Below are 15,580 nucleotides of genomic sequence, written 5' to 3'. Positions count from 1 at the left end.
GCTACAGGTTGTTCTATCCCCGTTCATTTACATAAGTTTACATGTTGGCACCTGCGCTCATGTGCGCCTAAATGCCCATGGGTTGCACTACAGGCCAAGATAGTAATGATAATATATATGATAAAAGGTCAGGACACAGCAATACTGCAGATTCAGGGCCTGATTCATTAAGAAATGTAAATGCTGACACGTGCCATATTTTGCGCTTCATTGCTTTGCGCATGCCCAGAAACTAACTCTAAGCCAGTGAGCGCAAATGTATGCAAATCTTTCTCGAGCGCAAAGAACACTTACGACAGCCTACGATTTCATGGAGGGGACTGGGCGCATGCACGTTGTCAATGTACAGAATGTAACGCAAGGGCATGCCAAGCTCGAGCGCACACAGAAGCATCCGATTCAAGCTTTGGGAATCTCAAAGGTACGTGTTTTTCCGTTTTGTTATACAGGAGGCGGCTAAGAAGGTAATTAGATGTACAAAGGCACAAGCTGAAGAGACAATGGCCTAGTCAGTAGGTAAAGGGGGCAAAAAACTTTTTAGGTATATAAGTGAAAGGAGAAAACTAAAAAAGAGGAATAATAAAACTAAAGATAGAGAATGAGAGTCTTATTGAGGTAGAAAAGGAAATAGCAGATCTTAATGTTATTTTTGCTCAGTGTTCACTACAGAAAGAGCAGGGAAGGGACCACAGTTAAGTTGCAAGTAAATTCATAAAAAATAATTAGATACAAGTGAATTTACAGAGGAGAAGGTCCTAACAGAGTTCTCAAAACTGAAAGTAGATGGTACCAGAAGGGATACATCCAAGGATATTAAAAGAGCTTAAAGGGTGATGGTAACACCATTAACAGAACTATTCAATCAGTCACTAGTTACAGGAGTAATTCCATAGGACTGGGAAAGAGTGAATGTAGTCCTACTGCACAAAAGTGGAAGCAAGGAAGAGGCAACTACAGACCAGTGAGCCTTACATCAGTAGTAGGGAAATGGATGGAAAGACACTTAAAAAAGAGAGTTGTAGAATATCTCAAATCCAGTAACTTACAGGATCCCAAACAGCAGGATTTACTGGGGGAAGATCATGTCAAACAAATCGTACTGACTTTTTTGACTGGGTGACTAAAGTAATAGATCAAGCTGGGGCGTACATGTAGCTTATCTAGATCTCAGTAAGACTAGTGACACTGATCCTCACCGCAGAGACTGTTAAATAAGCACAACAGTTTGGGATTGGATTCTAAGATGGTTGAATGAATAAGAGAGTTATAGTAAAGTGCATTCACAGGAGGGAAAGGTTACTAGTGCAGCCCCCCAAGGATCTGTACTTTCTATCAGTGCTTTTTAATATCTTTATTGGTGACATTGCAAATGGTATTGAAGGGACATTATGCCTTTCTGCAAATGGACACGAGATATGCAACATTGTAGACACACCAGGAGGGTTAAAACAATTGATTGATAGTCTAGGTAGACTAGAGGAATGGTCAAGAGAGTGGTAACTACAGCTTAATGCCAAAAAATGCAAAAGCCTGCAATTGGGTCTCAAAAACCCAAAGGCTAAAATTAGTATTAACGCCATTATAATGGAAAAACTACTGAATAGGAAAGGGATCTAGCGGTCACTATTTCAGGTGACGTAAAGGCAGGTAAGCAATGTATCAAAACAATGAGAACGTCATGTCAGATGCTTGGTTGCATAGGAAGAGGAATCCGTAGCAGAAAGAAAGTAGTAATAATGCCGCTGTATAGGTCATAGGTACGGCCTCATCTAGAATACCGTGTTCAGTTCTGGAGGCCATATCTCCAGAAGGATATAAATACATTAGAGACTGTACAAAAAAGGGTAACTACAATCAGGGTCGGATTAACCATAGGGCTAACTGGGCTATAGCCCAGGGGCCTATGGCATCCAGGGGGCCCTTGAAAGTGCTCAGCAGCAGTATTGATCGGTCGGGGGCGGGGGCGCCTCCAGCCCGATCAGTGCTGCTGAGCACTTTCCCTGCAGTCCTTCCCCGGCGCGATGTAGTCTCCTTACTGAGGAGATCTCGTGAGTCTCACTCTCACGAGATCTCCTCAGTAAAGAGCGCACAGCGCGCTGGGGAAGGAGGTACGTGCCGGGGGGGCGGGCAGCTCAGATCACGGGGGGGGGCCTCACGGGGGAATGGAGGCCCCCTTAGCCCAGGGGCCTCCATTCCCTTAATCCGGCACGGACTACAATGGTGCATGACCTACAGCACAAAACTGACCTGGAAAGACTAAAAGATCTTAATATGTATAGTTTGGGGCAGAGAAGGGAAAGGGGGACATGATATAAACTTTCAAATATATCAAGGGTTTTAACACACAGTTAGGGAGGGAGGGAAAGGAAGAGAAGGATTAGAACACGAGGACATGCATTGAATATACTCCCATCAGAGGTGGCAGAGGCCAACTCAGTAGAGCAATTTAAACATGCTTAGGATAGACATAAGGATATCCTTACAAAGAATAAAGGATCAAACAGGGTTTGGGGTTCGCACAAGTTAAAAAATGAGCAGACTAGATAGGCAAAGCGGTTCTTATCTGCTGTCAAATTCTATGTCACTATGTTTTATCACTGGCACTAACCACAGGTCGAGTGTAAGTGCCGAGTGATAGTGATGACGGTTGCGTATGGCTGCTATAAAATGTGTTTGCACTCAAGAGAAACTGTAAAAATGCATTTCAGTAAACATCAATAAAATCCTGATAAATGTATGTTAAGGAGGGGGGGGGGGGCACTTATTTTAAATGTTTTTTTCATTAACATACAAAACATACTGGTAGGTTAATTGGCTGCTATCAAAAATTTACCCTAGTCTGCGCATGTGTGTGTTAGGGAATTTAGACTGTAAGCTCCAATGGGGCAGGGACTGATGTGAATGAGTTCTCTGTACAGCGCTGCGGAATTAGTGGCGCTATATAAAATGATGATGATGATGATAATGATTGATGATTGATGAAGATTTCTTGTCCGGCCATAAGGCCTGGGCAAAAAAACAGTTTTGCATGGAGGATTGAGTGCCTTACTTTGTGCCAACGGTGAGGGTTCCAGTCCCTCTACCCCTGCATTTTCAGGTCACCCCCTGGGCCCTGCCCCCGAAGACCTGTGTATCGGGGGCAGGTCTTCAAGCACGATGGGCCTTCTGGCATCAGACCAAGGCAGCACTGCTCCTCCAGGATAATGAACAAGACCCCCTGATAAGAACAGATGCTACACTTGATCTTAGCCAAAAGATTGACAAACAAAAAAAAGTTACACAGTACATTGTAAAGATTTCACCTAGAAACTCCTCCGACCTATCTATGGTTAAGAGACAAAAAAAAAAGTGTCCAGACACACTGGTTGGGAATCATTGGTCAATAGAACCATCATGTAAATCACCCAGACATCAAATACATTTTTAAGGATGACAAGAAATCTGGAGCTCAATTATTAGAAAGTTGTAATGGAAACCAATGAGGATAACTTGCAATAGAAACAGTCTGGCAATTAAAAGGCTAAATCCGTTGGACATGGACATGTGGTGTTGTGGTCTCTTATGGCTCAGGATTGGTTCTAGAAATGTCTATATCTCCATATAGTGTGTGGAGGTCCATGTTCTTAGAAACATTTTTGAGATTCACTCCAGAGAATTTTACGCCACGCCAGGATTAATTGTAAGAAATGTAACTGCACACAAGGGAAAAGTATGTGGGCAAACCAGTCCAAAGTACAAAATCTTTGTCCTCACAAGATACATAGTGATCAAAAGAATTTGGGGACCTTCCCTCTCTGTTTGCTGTGTCAATATTGTGGAAATGGGCCAAGGAGCCAATTATCAGCTCCTGCAGTCAAACTGATAGGACTGTAAATATTTTTCTAGGTTATCGCAGGGGTAGTAAATATCTTTGCAGGTATGATTCAGTTGATTCACTTCAGCAGAAGTCTCCCAATTTCTCTTTTGTGTATCAGACAGAAAAATCAGCAATAAAATGCTTCTGCGTGAGGACGGAGGGTGCTGGGGAATGTCACAAAGTTGAAACCGGTGGAAAGCAGGTTCAAGATCAGTCAACACATAAGTGCCAGGGACATAGGTTTTATTGTCTCGAGTGTATTTGAAGTGTGGTTATGTCTAATCCAGACATATATGCTTATCTTTAGAGGCAGAACTCAATTCATCACCGATTGCATAATGCTTACAGGAGTGGTTGGGAATTTATTTCACAGAGAACTTGTGAGTATTAGCTGAACATTTCTGATTGCTCTGACATACTGTATAACAGTTGGCCGCTTTCCAACTTAAACAAAGCCCTCACACAACAGATCGGGATATCATTTTGCTTCTAATTGTGTCATCATAGTTCCAACTTCAAGGGATTCTATTATGAGACATCATGTACCTTTAAATGTATGGTGGAGCCACGAAGGCCATTGTTACACATTGCAAACTGGAGGTGCCAGGATTTCTTTTTTGTTTTATTATTGAACTGGAATTCCTTCCACCTTGCCTCAAGAATGGGTTTATGTCTCACTCATGAAAGCATAGCAAAAAGGTGTAGCTTGATTACATCCCTCTCAGCCAGTTGTTGCTATTTTTTTTTTAAAAAAGAATCTTTTCGGTGTAAGGTCAAAGAGTTAAAAACTTAATTATACATAGAGACACAGCAGAACTTAATTCCATAATATTTTGAGAATATGGAATAAAATGAAAACACATTAACTATATATCTATATACATCAGTCGGCCAGAACGTTAAGACCACCTGCCTAATATTGTGTAGGTCCCACTGCAAAACAGCGCTGACCCATCGGTGCAAGGGCTTCACAAGACCTCTGAAGGTGTCCTGTGGTATCTGGCACCAACACATTAGCAGCAGATCCTTTAGGTCCTGTAAGTGGGGCCTCCATGGCTCGGATTTGCTTTTACAGCACATCCACAGATGTTTGGTCACATTTAAAATTAGGGGCTTAGTGTCCAAATCAACACCCTGAACTCTTTGTCATGTTCCTCAAGCCATTCCTGAACTATTTTTTTTTTACCCTACAGTCTGATAATTTTATGTAGCATAGGATGGCGTACTTCAATAACTAGGGGAACACATTACCTCTTGAGATTGATTGTTTTTCAAAAGGGATATTATGAAGTAGGAAAACAGTTGAATGGCCTCTATTATCCAGAACTATTGGGACTTGGAAGTTTATTGGATAACAGGGTTTTTCTATACGGAGTACAATCCCTAAAGTACTTTTAAAAATGACTACTTTTCATTCTCAACACTACCACTAGCAGTAAACATTGCTCAGCAGTGCTCTCCACAGTGACTGTAAGAGAAATGCTTAGTGATTAGGTCTATGTGCATGGCATCAACCATCAGCTGCAATTATTATTTTTCAGAACTCTTTGGCTAATGGGTAATCGATCCCACACCATACATTATAGACATACTGTCTCACGCAAAATCAGAGCACTCCTCTCCTGAAATAATATGTACTGCTGTGAGCATTCCGACGGCCTGATTGGCTACACTTATGTACAAAATGAACCAAGAACCTGCCACAAATTTACATTCTCGTTTTGGTGGCTACTTTAAAAAAAGAAGAAAAAAAGAAAAGAAAAATGGTTAGAAAAATATCATTTATCCAGTGATATAAGAGTGGAACATGTAACATTGGTCCAGCTTCATTAATTATTAGGACACCTCATACCAACTTGTTATCAGCACTGTCTGTTCCTTGGTTATTCAAACTCAGGATTTCCTCATTTTTTTTTGTTCTAGGACTAATCAAGTATCCAGAAACCAACAGGAAAAGTGAAAGTCAACACAACGATATTAAAAAATATTTTATCAAGAGCATATTTGTGACGCAATGGATCTCTCTTCTAGCAGATAGTACTGTGGAATTGCAGCAAACATGTTATTTCCCTTTTCAAACAAAGACGGGTGAAGCAGATTAAGGCTAAGGAGGGAAACACTGCATGATGCATTTTACAATTATTTTAATAGTCAAAAAAAAAGTGGTATACGTTATGTGACATTTGTATATTACATAAGTGGTATTAAAATACAGGTCTAAGATACCCTTATCTTTGCCAACCACTGTGCCTCCAGGCCCCTGCAGAGCTCTCCGAGGCCCCCCCGCCCTGCTCTGAAGACAGCAGAGTGGATTCATCTTCTGAGCGGAGCTTGGTAAGTGGGGAGCAATTGTTCTATTTTATAAAGGCGCTTATAAAGGCGCTTATGCCGCGGCCTGGTACTTTTATGTGGGTATGAAAATGGCTAGTAGCTCTGTGACCTGTAACAACCTTACAATATCCCACCAATAGTTCATATTGTTATGCACCATATAAGCAACAGTATCACATGAGGTTAGTCACCGTCAGGACTCCATGTACACAGAGGGGTAAATGTATCAAGCTGCTAGTTTCCGGCGGGTTTTAAACATGGAAATGTTGGCTATAGCAACCAGATTTTAGTTATCATTTACTTAGTACATACTACAAAATGACAACTAGAATCTGATTGGTTGCTATAGGCAACAGCTCCCCTTTGCAAACCCGCTGGAAACTCGCAGCTTGATACATTTACCCCTGTGTTTAATCTATTCATTATGCAATAATAACAGATTTGAATGGGACTTTCTGTGCTATTAGGGGCCCTGTAGAAAAGGTGTGGAGGTGTTTCAGGGGATGGACTCCCACAATTCCAATAAAGGAGGTAAGTGGTAGAGGAATTACTACTTACAAATGTTAGCCTTTAGCTTATATTGCTATATGCAAAGCTGAGAATCTCTGCTTGGACACAAATGAAGACAATATAAAGGCTACAATGTAAGGAGGTTGTGAAATACTTTGCATTCTATGACAAAGGGCTGAGGGGTAACCCTATGCCTGTGCTGTATGTGGTCGCTCCCTGTTTGCGGTGCTCCAAGCTCTGAGTGTTTTCATGGAGCGGTTAAAGTTAATCATATTACGAATATTTAACAATGGGGAAAGGTGAAGGGTTCTCCAAGCCAAAACAATAAAAGTTATAAGTTTATGCAAATTCATCCACTTTGAAATCTAAGTTCCTATCTCTGTATGTTGGGAATACCACCTCAGGAATAGGTGTTTTTTTTGTTTGTTTTTTAGAAGTCTTTATTTATTAGAAATAGTCACAAAAAGTATGGACAATCGACATGGTCAAAAGGTGCAATAGAAAAACGATATCTAACAGTAAAGGCAAGATGAGACGACCAATTGTGATTAGAATGATAGCCTGGGATAAACATATGTGGTAGCAACAGTAACATGGAACTGAAAATAGACCCAGAAAGGGAGTGTAACAGTGTGACGAATTATATAAAGGGGAAGGAAAGAAGTGGGAAGAAGAAGAAGGGGATTAGGGGGGAGGGAAATGGTGAGACCGAAACCGGAGCCCCCAGTGGCCAAGTGATAATATGACAAATGTTATCTACTAAATATCAATCACAGGAAAAGGACAGAGACACTCCGAAGAAAGTCAGGTGAGTGTGCAAACCCAGAGGCACCACTATAGATGAACCAATCACCTCAAATTTGAGAGAATTTGTGAGTTTTCCTATTTAGATATGCAGAAATGTTTTCCATAGATGCCAGGTACCAAATTTTATTAAGTAGTTGCTGTCTAGAGGGAGGGGGTCGGGGGGAAATCAGGATTTTTCCAATGCTTTGCAACTAGGCATCTGGAAGCATTGAGGATCTGAACAGACAATTTGTCTGCACATTTATCCAGGACTTCGATAGGGGAGCCGAGAACTGACCAAGGACACTTGGAAACCTGGACGGAAGTAACATCACTGATGAGACTAGCAACATCATCCCAGAAAGAGGAAATCTGTGGGCAGGACCACCAGATGTAGAGAAAGGACCCCTGCTCCCCACAACCTCTCCAACATGAGTCAGAGGTGGAACTATATATTCTTTTCAGTCTAGTGGGGACCAGGTACCAGCGATAATACATTTTATATGCATTTTCCTTGACAAGGGATGAAATGGATGTCTTAGAGACTCTCTCTAATTGTTGCCTGCTCTGCCACTTGAGCGACACTTTGGTGAGCTGCTCGGGGTATCATATTGAGTCTGGATATTCCATTCTTTCAGGAGATGTGAGGCTCGATATGGAGACAATACTGAGTTGATGAACAGTTTTACCAGGAGGCCCTCATCTATACAGGTTATAGAAACCTCTCAGGACATTGGTGAATTCTATGCGATGAAGATGGTAGTGCTGGAAAGCCCTGTAAATGGCCCACTCCATCTGTGATATCCTGCTCTGAGAATTATTCATTAGCTTGAAAGAAATGCAACAACTGTAGTAGGACGTCATCCGATAGGGATCTAGGAATGGGCATTTGGAGTATCTGATCCATCACTATACCAGGATCAGAAGCATTCAGGAGAAGATCATGGATGATACTTGTCATGTCTCCCACCAAGAGCAACAGGCAGGCTCCCAAGTCTGTTCCTTCTGTAATGGGCTTTTAAAACGAAAATTTTACTTGTTTGCTCCTTCAATTCCTTATGAAGTATATATGTTTAATGTGTGAGCTAGCAGACGGACAGCTTCTAGTGCTTTATCCTTTCTCCTAGGTCTGCAAAGTCTAGAAGGAGCTCTTTTAGTGAGTCCCAAATCAGGGTTAATAGCCACATGGAGTGAAGTGAGGAGAGATTGCCTAGTGGAGGGGTATAGGACTGGAGTTTGCATCATGAGTTTGGATTATATTTTTATTAGTGTAGTACAGGCCAAAAATAAGGGATCACATTGATGCAATTGGCCATCTTAACATACGTGCTTAGACACAAATAACGGGTAGTGCCATGTCAACTAAAAATAAAGGCTTTTTCAGCTAAAGAAATGCTGCATTTATGACGGGAAGTAAAAAAAATACATAGTTTTTAATAGGTAGGAAAGTGCAGAGACAAAACACCATTCCTTTTCAGCACTTTAAGGTGTTCTCATCTCTGTACTCAACACAGCGGAAGTAGCCATTTTGTAGGCGGGGCTAGCTGCTCAATTCACTTTTAATGCACTTATACCTCCGTCACCTCATCCGTTCCTAGCGAATCGATAGGCTGCATTCTCATGACTACTGGTTATGTTTTTTGTGTCTAAACAGTCTTCAAATTTCAGCTTACACTGGGATACTACTGAGGGTTAATTGTTTGAATTACAAATGTCAAATACTAAAGTTGTATCTATAAAGTCATACACAGAACATCTACATTATGCAACAATATAGACATATATGTATGGGATCTGTTAGTCCTACCAGATGTCTAAGTTTTATTACTCCTTACATCATAAACGACATAACATTCATTCTTTGCTGTTTTTTTGGTACAAGTAATGTGAAAAACATTTCAAGTACAATGCATGCAGAAAAAAACAACACATTATAAGTGTAAGGAATGTCATTGTGGAATGTCCTTAAATTAAAGCCAAGATTTTAAGTTCATGCGAAGATTACAGAACAAACAAATGGAAAAGTTTATAGAATGACCAATTAAACATTAGTTTATATAGTCTCACTATGCAGGTGACTAAAACAAACAATTCAATGATATTTAATATGCAGACAAATTGAGTAATGGTATCTGTATATCAACATCTGAATTTTCTACTTTTCTGTCTACTATGGCTGACGTTACAAACCCTGCTCGTATACTGCTAGGTAAACATAAGATAGCCCTGTTAGCCGTTGTTAATGCTTTAACTTACTGGCTTAAGCTGGGTACACACTACAGAATTTTCCACCAACTTTTTATGCCGAGCGATTTTACATGCGATCGATGGTCCGATCGCTCGGTCCATGGACTGCATACACACTAGCCTCGTTTTAGATGATAAAGGGAAGAGCGGACGTCCCTTTAGCGACTTTTTACAGCCATGCTGTCGTGAGCAATGACTGCAATTTCGTACTCACTGCTGTGGATCGGTCGGAAGTTTATACACACTGCACAGCGGAAACGAGATTGGAACGAAAATATTTAACGGTACGACCAACCAAATGAGGCGACAATCGTCCATTTGGGCAGACTTTCGACCATCGTGTCACTACACACACTGACCGGACTTTTGAACGAGCGGTCATATGTCGGCTGATTGAGCCGATTATTGGAAGAAAACCGTGTAGTGTGTACCTAGCTTTAGGGCTCGTCTTCAACTTGGGGTTTCCCAACCTATTTTCATGCATGAGTCTTTGCCATCAGTAACAAGGGATGTCAAGAAAATAGGACAATTCTGGTTCTATAACTACGTATATGTTACTCTTAAGCTATTAAAAAAAAGCATTCCTAAAAATATTTTATTTTCAAAATAACTACAGAATGGTGCTTGATAATGTGAGCAGAGGCCGCTGGTGGTAGGGCAGAGCAATGACCCCAGATATTATTAGCACCTTGTGAGGGGATAGGCTGTATTCTCATGAAGGCTGATATAGCCAACAATAGCAGTGTTTCAGACACAGGTGCACTTTAAACACCATGATGCAGTAAAAAAGTGGTTATTACTTCCAAGTCACCTATTGCCTTAGTAATGTCACTGGTTCCTGCTAAACTGTTAGTCTTCACATGTGTCACACTTTACTATGAGTAGGAGATAAGTGCACTTTAAAATAAGTTCAAAAACCCATTGCTAGAGGGATTGGAAAAAGTGGTACATGCCCATTTAGCATTATAATATACTATAATAGACTCATAACAAAAATATAACAAGATCTAACGTACAATCTTAAACAAAACAAAACTATTATAGAATAAAATAAAAGTAAAAGGTATGGGATCTCATATCAGGAAACCTATTCTCCAAGAAGGTCCAAAAATTATAAAAAGAAAATAAGTAAATCATTGCTGCTACCCAGTGATAATGTATACACACAAACATGATCACTGATCCCCCGAGACACTGTGAGGAGCTCTACTTGAACAAATTCAATTGGGTGGGGCAGTGTGAGTAAATACAGTAGTAACTTTTAAAAGAAGATTTTTGTACTTGCAGTAAAATCTATTTCTCTAAAGACAGTTGGGGGACACTGCTAACCACTGGGTATAGCGGACACTGTGGAGTAAAGGCACTACAAACTTGTCCTGACTGCTCCCTCCCCTCTGGCCGGAAATACTCAGTTTATTTAACCAACTCAACAAGAGAGGGTGAAACACAACAAACAGAACATTTAACAGGACAGTCAGAACCAAACAAGGGTGGGAGTGCAGTGTCCCCCAACTGTGTTTAGATAAATAGATTTTACGGTAAGTACAAAAATCTTCTTTTCTCTAGTACTAACAGTTGGGGAGATACGCTCAGACAGGGTTGGGTGGAAATGCTCAGACCGAGCGGCACATAGAACTTTAAGGCCAAAACGTACATCTTTGGAAGCAAAAACATGAAATCTGTAGAATCTGGTAAACATGTGGAAGAAAGACCAGGTAGCTGCCCGGCACAACTGGTCAACCAGGGGCCCATCTCTTTCTGCCCAAGAACCTCTAACAGACCTAGTGGACGGGCACCAAGACCAACTGGAACCAGGGAACCCTTGAAGCCTGATGAATAGTAGCCGTTATCCATCTAGCAATCGTCTGTTTCGTGACTGACCAGTCACGCTTCCGAACATGATATAACACCAGAAGATTGTCAGTCTTCCGGACTGACGCCGACCGATCCACATATATCTGCAAGGTGCGGACCATATCTAAGAGAAGGAAGGGCCTCCTGACTGTTGGAGTGAAGATATCTAGGTAAAGCTGGAATGACAATATCTTGATTGATGCGGAACCTGGAAACCACTTTAGGCTGAAAGGAGGAAACAGTATGCAGTACCGCCCTATCATCATGAAAAGAATCAAAAGGTGAGCGACAGGAAAGATGCATCAACTCCGAAAATCTCCTGGCTGAAGAAATGCCCAGTAAAAAGACCGGAATTTGTAAAGTTCCTAATCCGCCGCAAACCAAGGCAAATTGTGATGATCCTTCCATATGGGTATGTGTAGGTACGCATTCTCGATGTCCATGGAGGCTAGGAATTCGCCCTTTTCCATGGAGTTTATAATAGAATATATGGACTCCATTCGAAACCCTGGGACTCTTAAAGAGGTTTTAAATTTAGAATAGGGCAGAAGGACTGATCTGGGTTTTGAACTAGGAAAAGGTGTTAGTAATAACCCAGACCCTTTTCCGTCTGTGGAACCGAAACAACAACAAGTGATTCCACCAGAGACCGGACAGTCTTTTGTGGGGCCACCAGTCTGATTGAATCCTTGTGAAGAGGAGTGTTTAGGAAAAACCTTAAAGGCGGTCCTGCTAGATCTAGGATGTATCCCCTGGAAACTACTCCTCTAACCCATGAATCGGTAGTAGAATTCACCAACTGTTCCTGAAACCCCAGCAAGCGAATCCCCACTACCGCTCTCACTGACGGGCAAGGCTGCGAGACATGCAGCTGGTTTTTCAGTTTATTTGGGTGCAGGGCGATGGCCTGTCTGCCTCTCTGAGCTGCTCCTCTTGGTGCAGCGGACTGGCCCCTGGAAGAAGCACCTCTGTATTTCCCAACCTATCGAAAGGAACGGAAATGTTTTCCTTTAGCTTTTTGAGTAGCCACCCGAAGAAAAGTGCTCTTCCTTCCCGTGGCCTGGGCAATAAATTTGTCGGGACAAAACCTGTCCTGCATCCAAGACCGCGTCTCCCAGGAACTCTGCAGCCTCTTTAATATGATCTGCTAAGGGAAACAGATAAGCTATCGCAGTGCCAGCCATAATGCCATCACTCCGTGGCCCATTTTTTCACTGCTTTAATGACCCAGGGTGCCGCCATAATAGGGTGCAGGGATGCTCCAGAGGCTAAACAAATAGAATTCTTTCGAATTTCCTGTCAATGCCATCTATTATGCTAGCAGCACTAGGCAAAGGAATAATTGTAGATTTTGTCAAATGAGCCAGAGGAGTGTCTACACTAGAGTGCGTCTCCCAAGATCCCATTTCCACTTTGGGGAAAGGGTAATAAAGCTTATACCGCCTGGGCATTGGAAACTTAGTGTCTAGTTTAAGTCTGGCAGCACCCCAAATTTTAAACAGTTGAGGAGATGGGGGGAAAAACGCAGTTCTTTTCTTTGTTCTCTTGAACATAGACATCTGTGAAGGCACTAAAATCTCATCAGGAATGTGAAGCACTTGTCTCACTGCCAATATTAGATCCTCAATTCCCTGTCTTGTGGAAGGATCTTTCCTCCCAACCTGAAACGTCCACAAACTGATTCATCGTGAATTTTACAATCCTCTTGCAAGGAGGGATCCGTCTCGGAGTGCCCCAAGTCCTGGAGGGGGAGGAGGGCCCAGGCGGTTACGCTGTCTGCCTGATGTTGAGGTGATTAGTATCTTCTCCAGATAAGAAGATACCCTGACCAACCCCATGAAGAATCTTTCTAAGATTTGCATCCAGGGGAGCTCACTGTAAACCCCTGAGGCCTCAGGCAGTAAGTGAGATGCCCTACTAAAAAAAAAAAAAACGTGCTAACCATGGGTTATGGTCTCCCCAAACTGTTAGGGCTAGAAAAAAGTAATTTAGCATTTTTGTTCCATAAACAAAGCTAAAGCTGGCAACCCTTTGCCCATTCCATCCACACGTCAGTGGTCAAGTCGGATGAAATTGGGATGATCTTCTGGGTCATTTCTGGCTCCATTGCAGCCTCTACGTGTGGTCAAGATGACACGCAGGCGAGCAGAAATCAATGTCAATGCGGAGAGGATGAGTATCAAGGATCAGAATTGTTTTCAGCTCACACACACTGCAATCTGGGGCAGACTGCCAGATATTTTCTGACATATGACACAGTCTAGGCACGTTTAGAACCCACTATTTTGCATAATAGATCCTATACCTGTATACAATTTACAGATAAGAGCTTACAAATTTCCATGAGCTTTATTAAAATAAACATTTACTTCCCTGAATTAAAATTAACACCAGCACTGGAACACATGCTGACGGATAGTGATGTCTGACATGGCATAGTCTGATTTAAAATGTTACACGTGTGCATGCCACTAGCTATCACGGAACACGTGTGTAAGTAAGATAGGCCATATAAAATGTATTGTATTCACAGTATGCATTGAGAAGTATTGATATTTTTGTAAATAATGCAAGAAAAATAAATTTAAATGTAATATTTATATAAATGATTATGCTGATAACAGTTCTTAATTTCTTTCATGATCAAACATTTTATCGTATGCGTTCTGATGGGACATTTTATTGTACATACTCATGTGATTATACTGCAGTCTGTTTTGTGTGTCTACATGAGGCAAGAACTGTTTAGGCAGAGTGTACTTACACCCAAATTCAAATGGAAATGCATTTTGAGATACCCTTGGATTTGAATATGGTTGTAACGACAAACAAGTTATGTGCATGTTGTGTTTGGACTTGAATTAGGACATCAATCTCCTCCCTGGAAGCAGAATTTAGCATGAACTGTATGTAATTGTAGTTAATAAATGGGCCCACACTAGCATAATGTGGAGGGTTCTGCTGGTATACTGAGTGCGCCTACAGAACCTCTGCTGATACAATGAAGCTGGCAGTCTTTGTATCAGATGCTGCAGAACCCATCTTACTATACCATGGGGTTGGATCTACTTTTGTAATAGGATGGTCTCTGACGATATAATAAGCAATATTTTGAGTTGTGAAATCTACAATTCAGGCAATGCTGATCGCTGGTAAGATATAATATGTTCCTATGAAAAATGGCTCACGAAATTTTTACAAAATTGCTGGCTCTTGCAAAACAATATCCAGCAGTTCTCCATGTGTGCACATTCATTTACTGTGTGATGGGACTTACGCTGCACCTTCTCAAACATGACAGAGAAGAGGAAGTCGCGAGGGGTCATGTAATACTCTCCGTCATACTCCAAAGAGGAAAACTGCATAAACCGCTGCTTCCGGAGCGACTGTTTCTCCTGAGCCTCATCCACAACTTCATCACTCTGCAACAGAAGGACGGAGGACAAATAACTATACAGTAACATAAAAGGGAAAGATGTAATCAAAGTTGTAGCCAAGCATGAAAAAGGTAAAACAGAAGGAAAACGGTCAGTCATGGCAATCGCAGGCAAAGGGGGGCAGTAAACAGGGGTAGAAACAACGATGTAAAGACTTTAGCATCCAATCAAATTCCATATATTATCTAGTACATTGTAGAAAATGAAAGCTAGAATATGATTGGTTACTACTAGCAACACCTCCACTTTTCCATTTTAGAAGTTTTAATAAATCTACCCCCAGAAGTCTGAATGTTTCCAACAAGTAAACAAGAGTGCACACAATACCAAGCGCCAGCCACTGCTGCTAAATAGGCCTTTATACACTACAAGGCTCATGTTACACAATCTAGTTCATACAAGACAAACCTGATGTTTAGTCTTGAACTTTGTCATCTGTAAAAGCTGTCATATAGAAATCACATCCTGTTAAACTGCAATCCAATCCTCTGAAACATGATGTTGTTCTATTAGACTGAGGTGAGGTGTAGTGGCCGATAGTCTACAATGAAAATCACAT

The 15,580-nt window shown here is 41.4% G+C and overlaps 1 protein-coding gene across 1 annotated transcript in view; it reads right to left on the bottom strand.

The window, feature by feature from the left end:
• MICU2 (mitochondrial calcium uptake 2) overlaps positions 1–15,580 on the bottom strand; it is a 194,164-nt gene that overhangs the window by 95,427 nt on the left and 83,157 nt on the right. Inside the window, exon 2 of the mRNA XM_075198856.1 lies at positions 14,862–15,006. Coding sequence (XP_075054957.1) covers positions 14,862–15,006 — 145 coding nt within the window. The remainder of the gene's footprint in view (positions 1–14,861; positions 15,007–15,580) is intronic.

This window comes from Mixophyes fleayi, chromosome 2, assembly GCF_038048845.1.
Source record: "Mixophyes fleayi isolate aMixFle1 chromosome 2, aMixFle1.hap1, whole genome shotgun sequence".
Taxonomy (NCBI): domain Eukaryota; kingdom Metazoa; phylum Chordata; class Amphibia; order Anura; family Limnodynastidae; genus Mixophyes; species Mixophyes fleayi.
The sequence above is the reverse complement of the archived record's forward strand: the minus strand, read 5'-3'. Positions and strand labels throughout refer to the sequence as shown.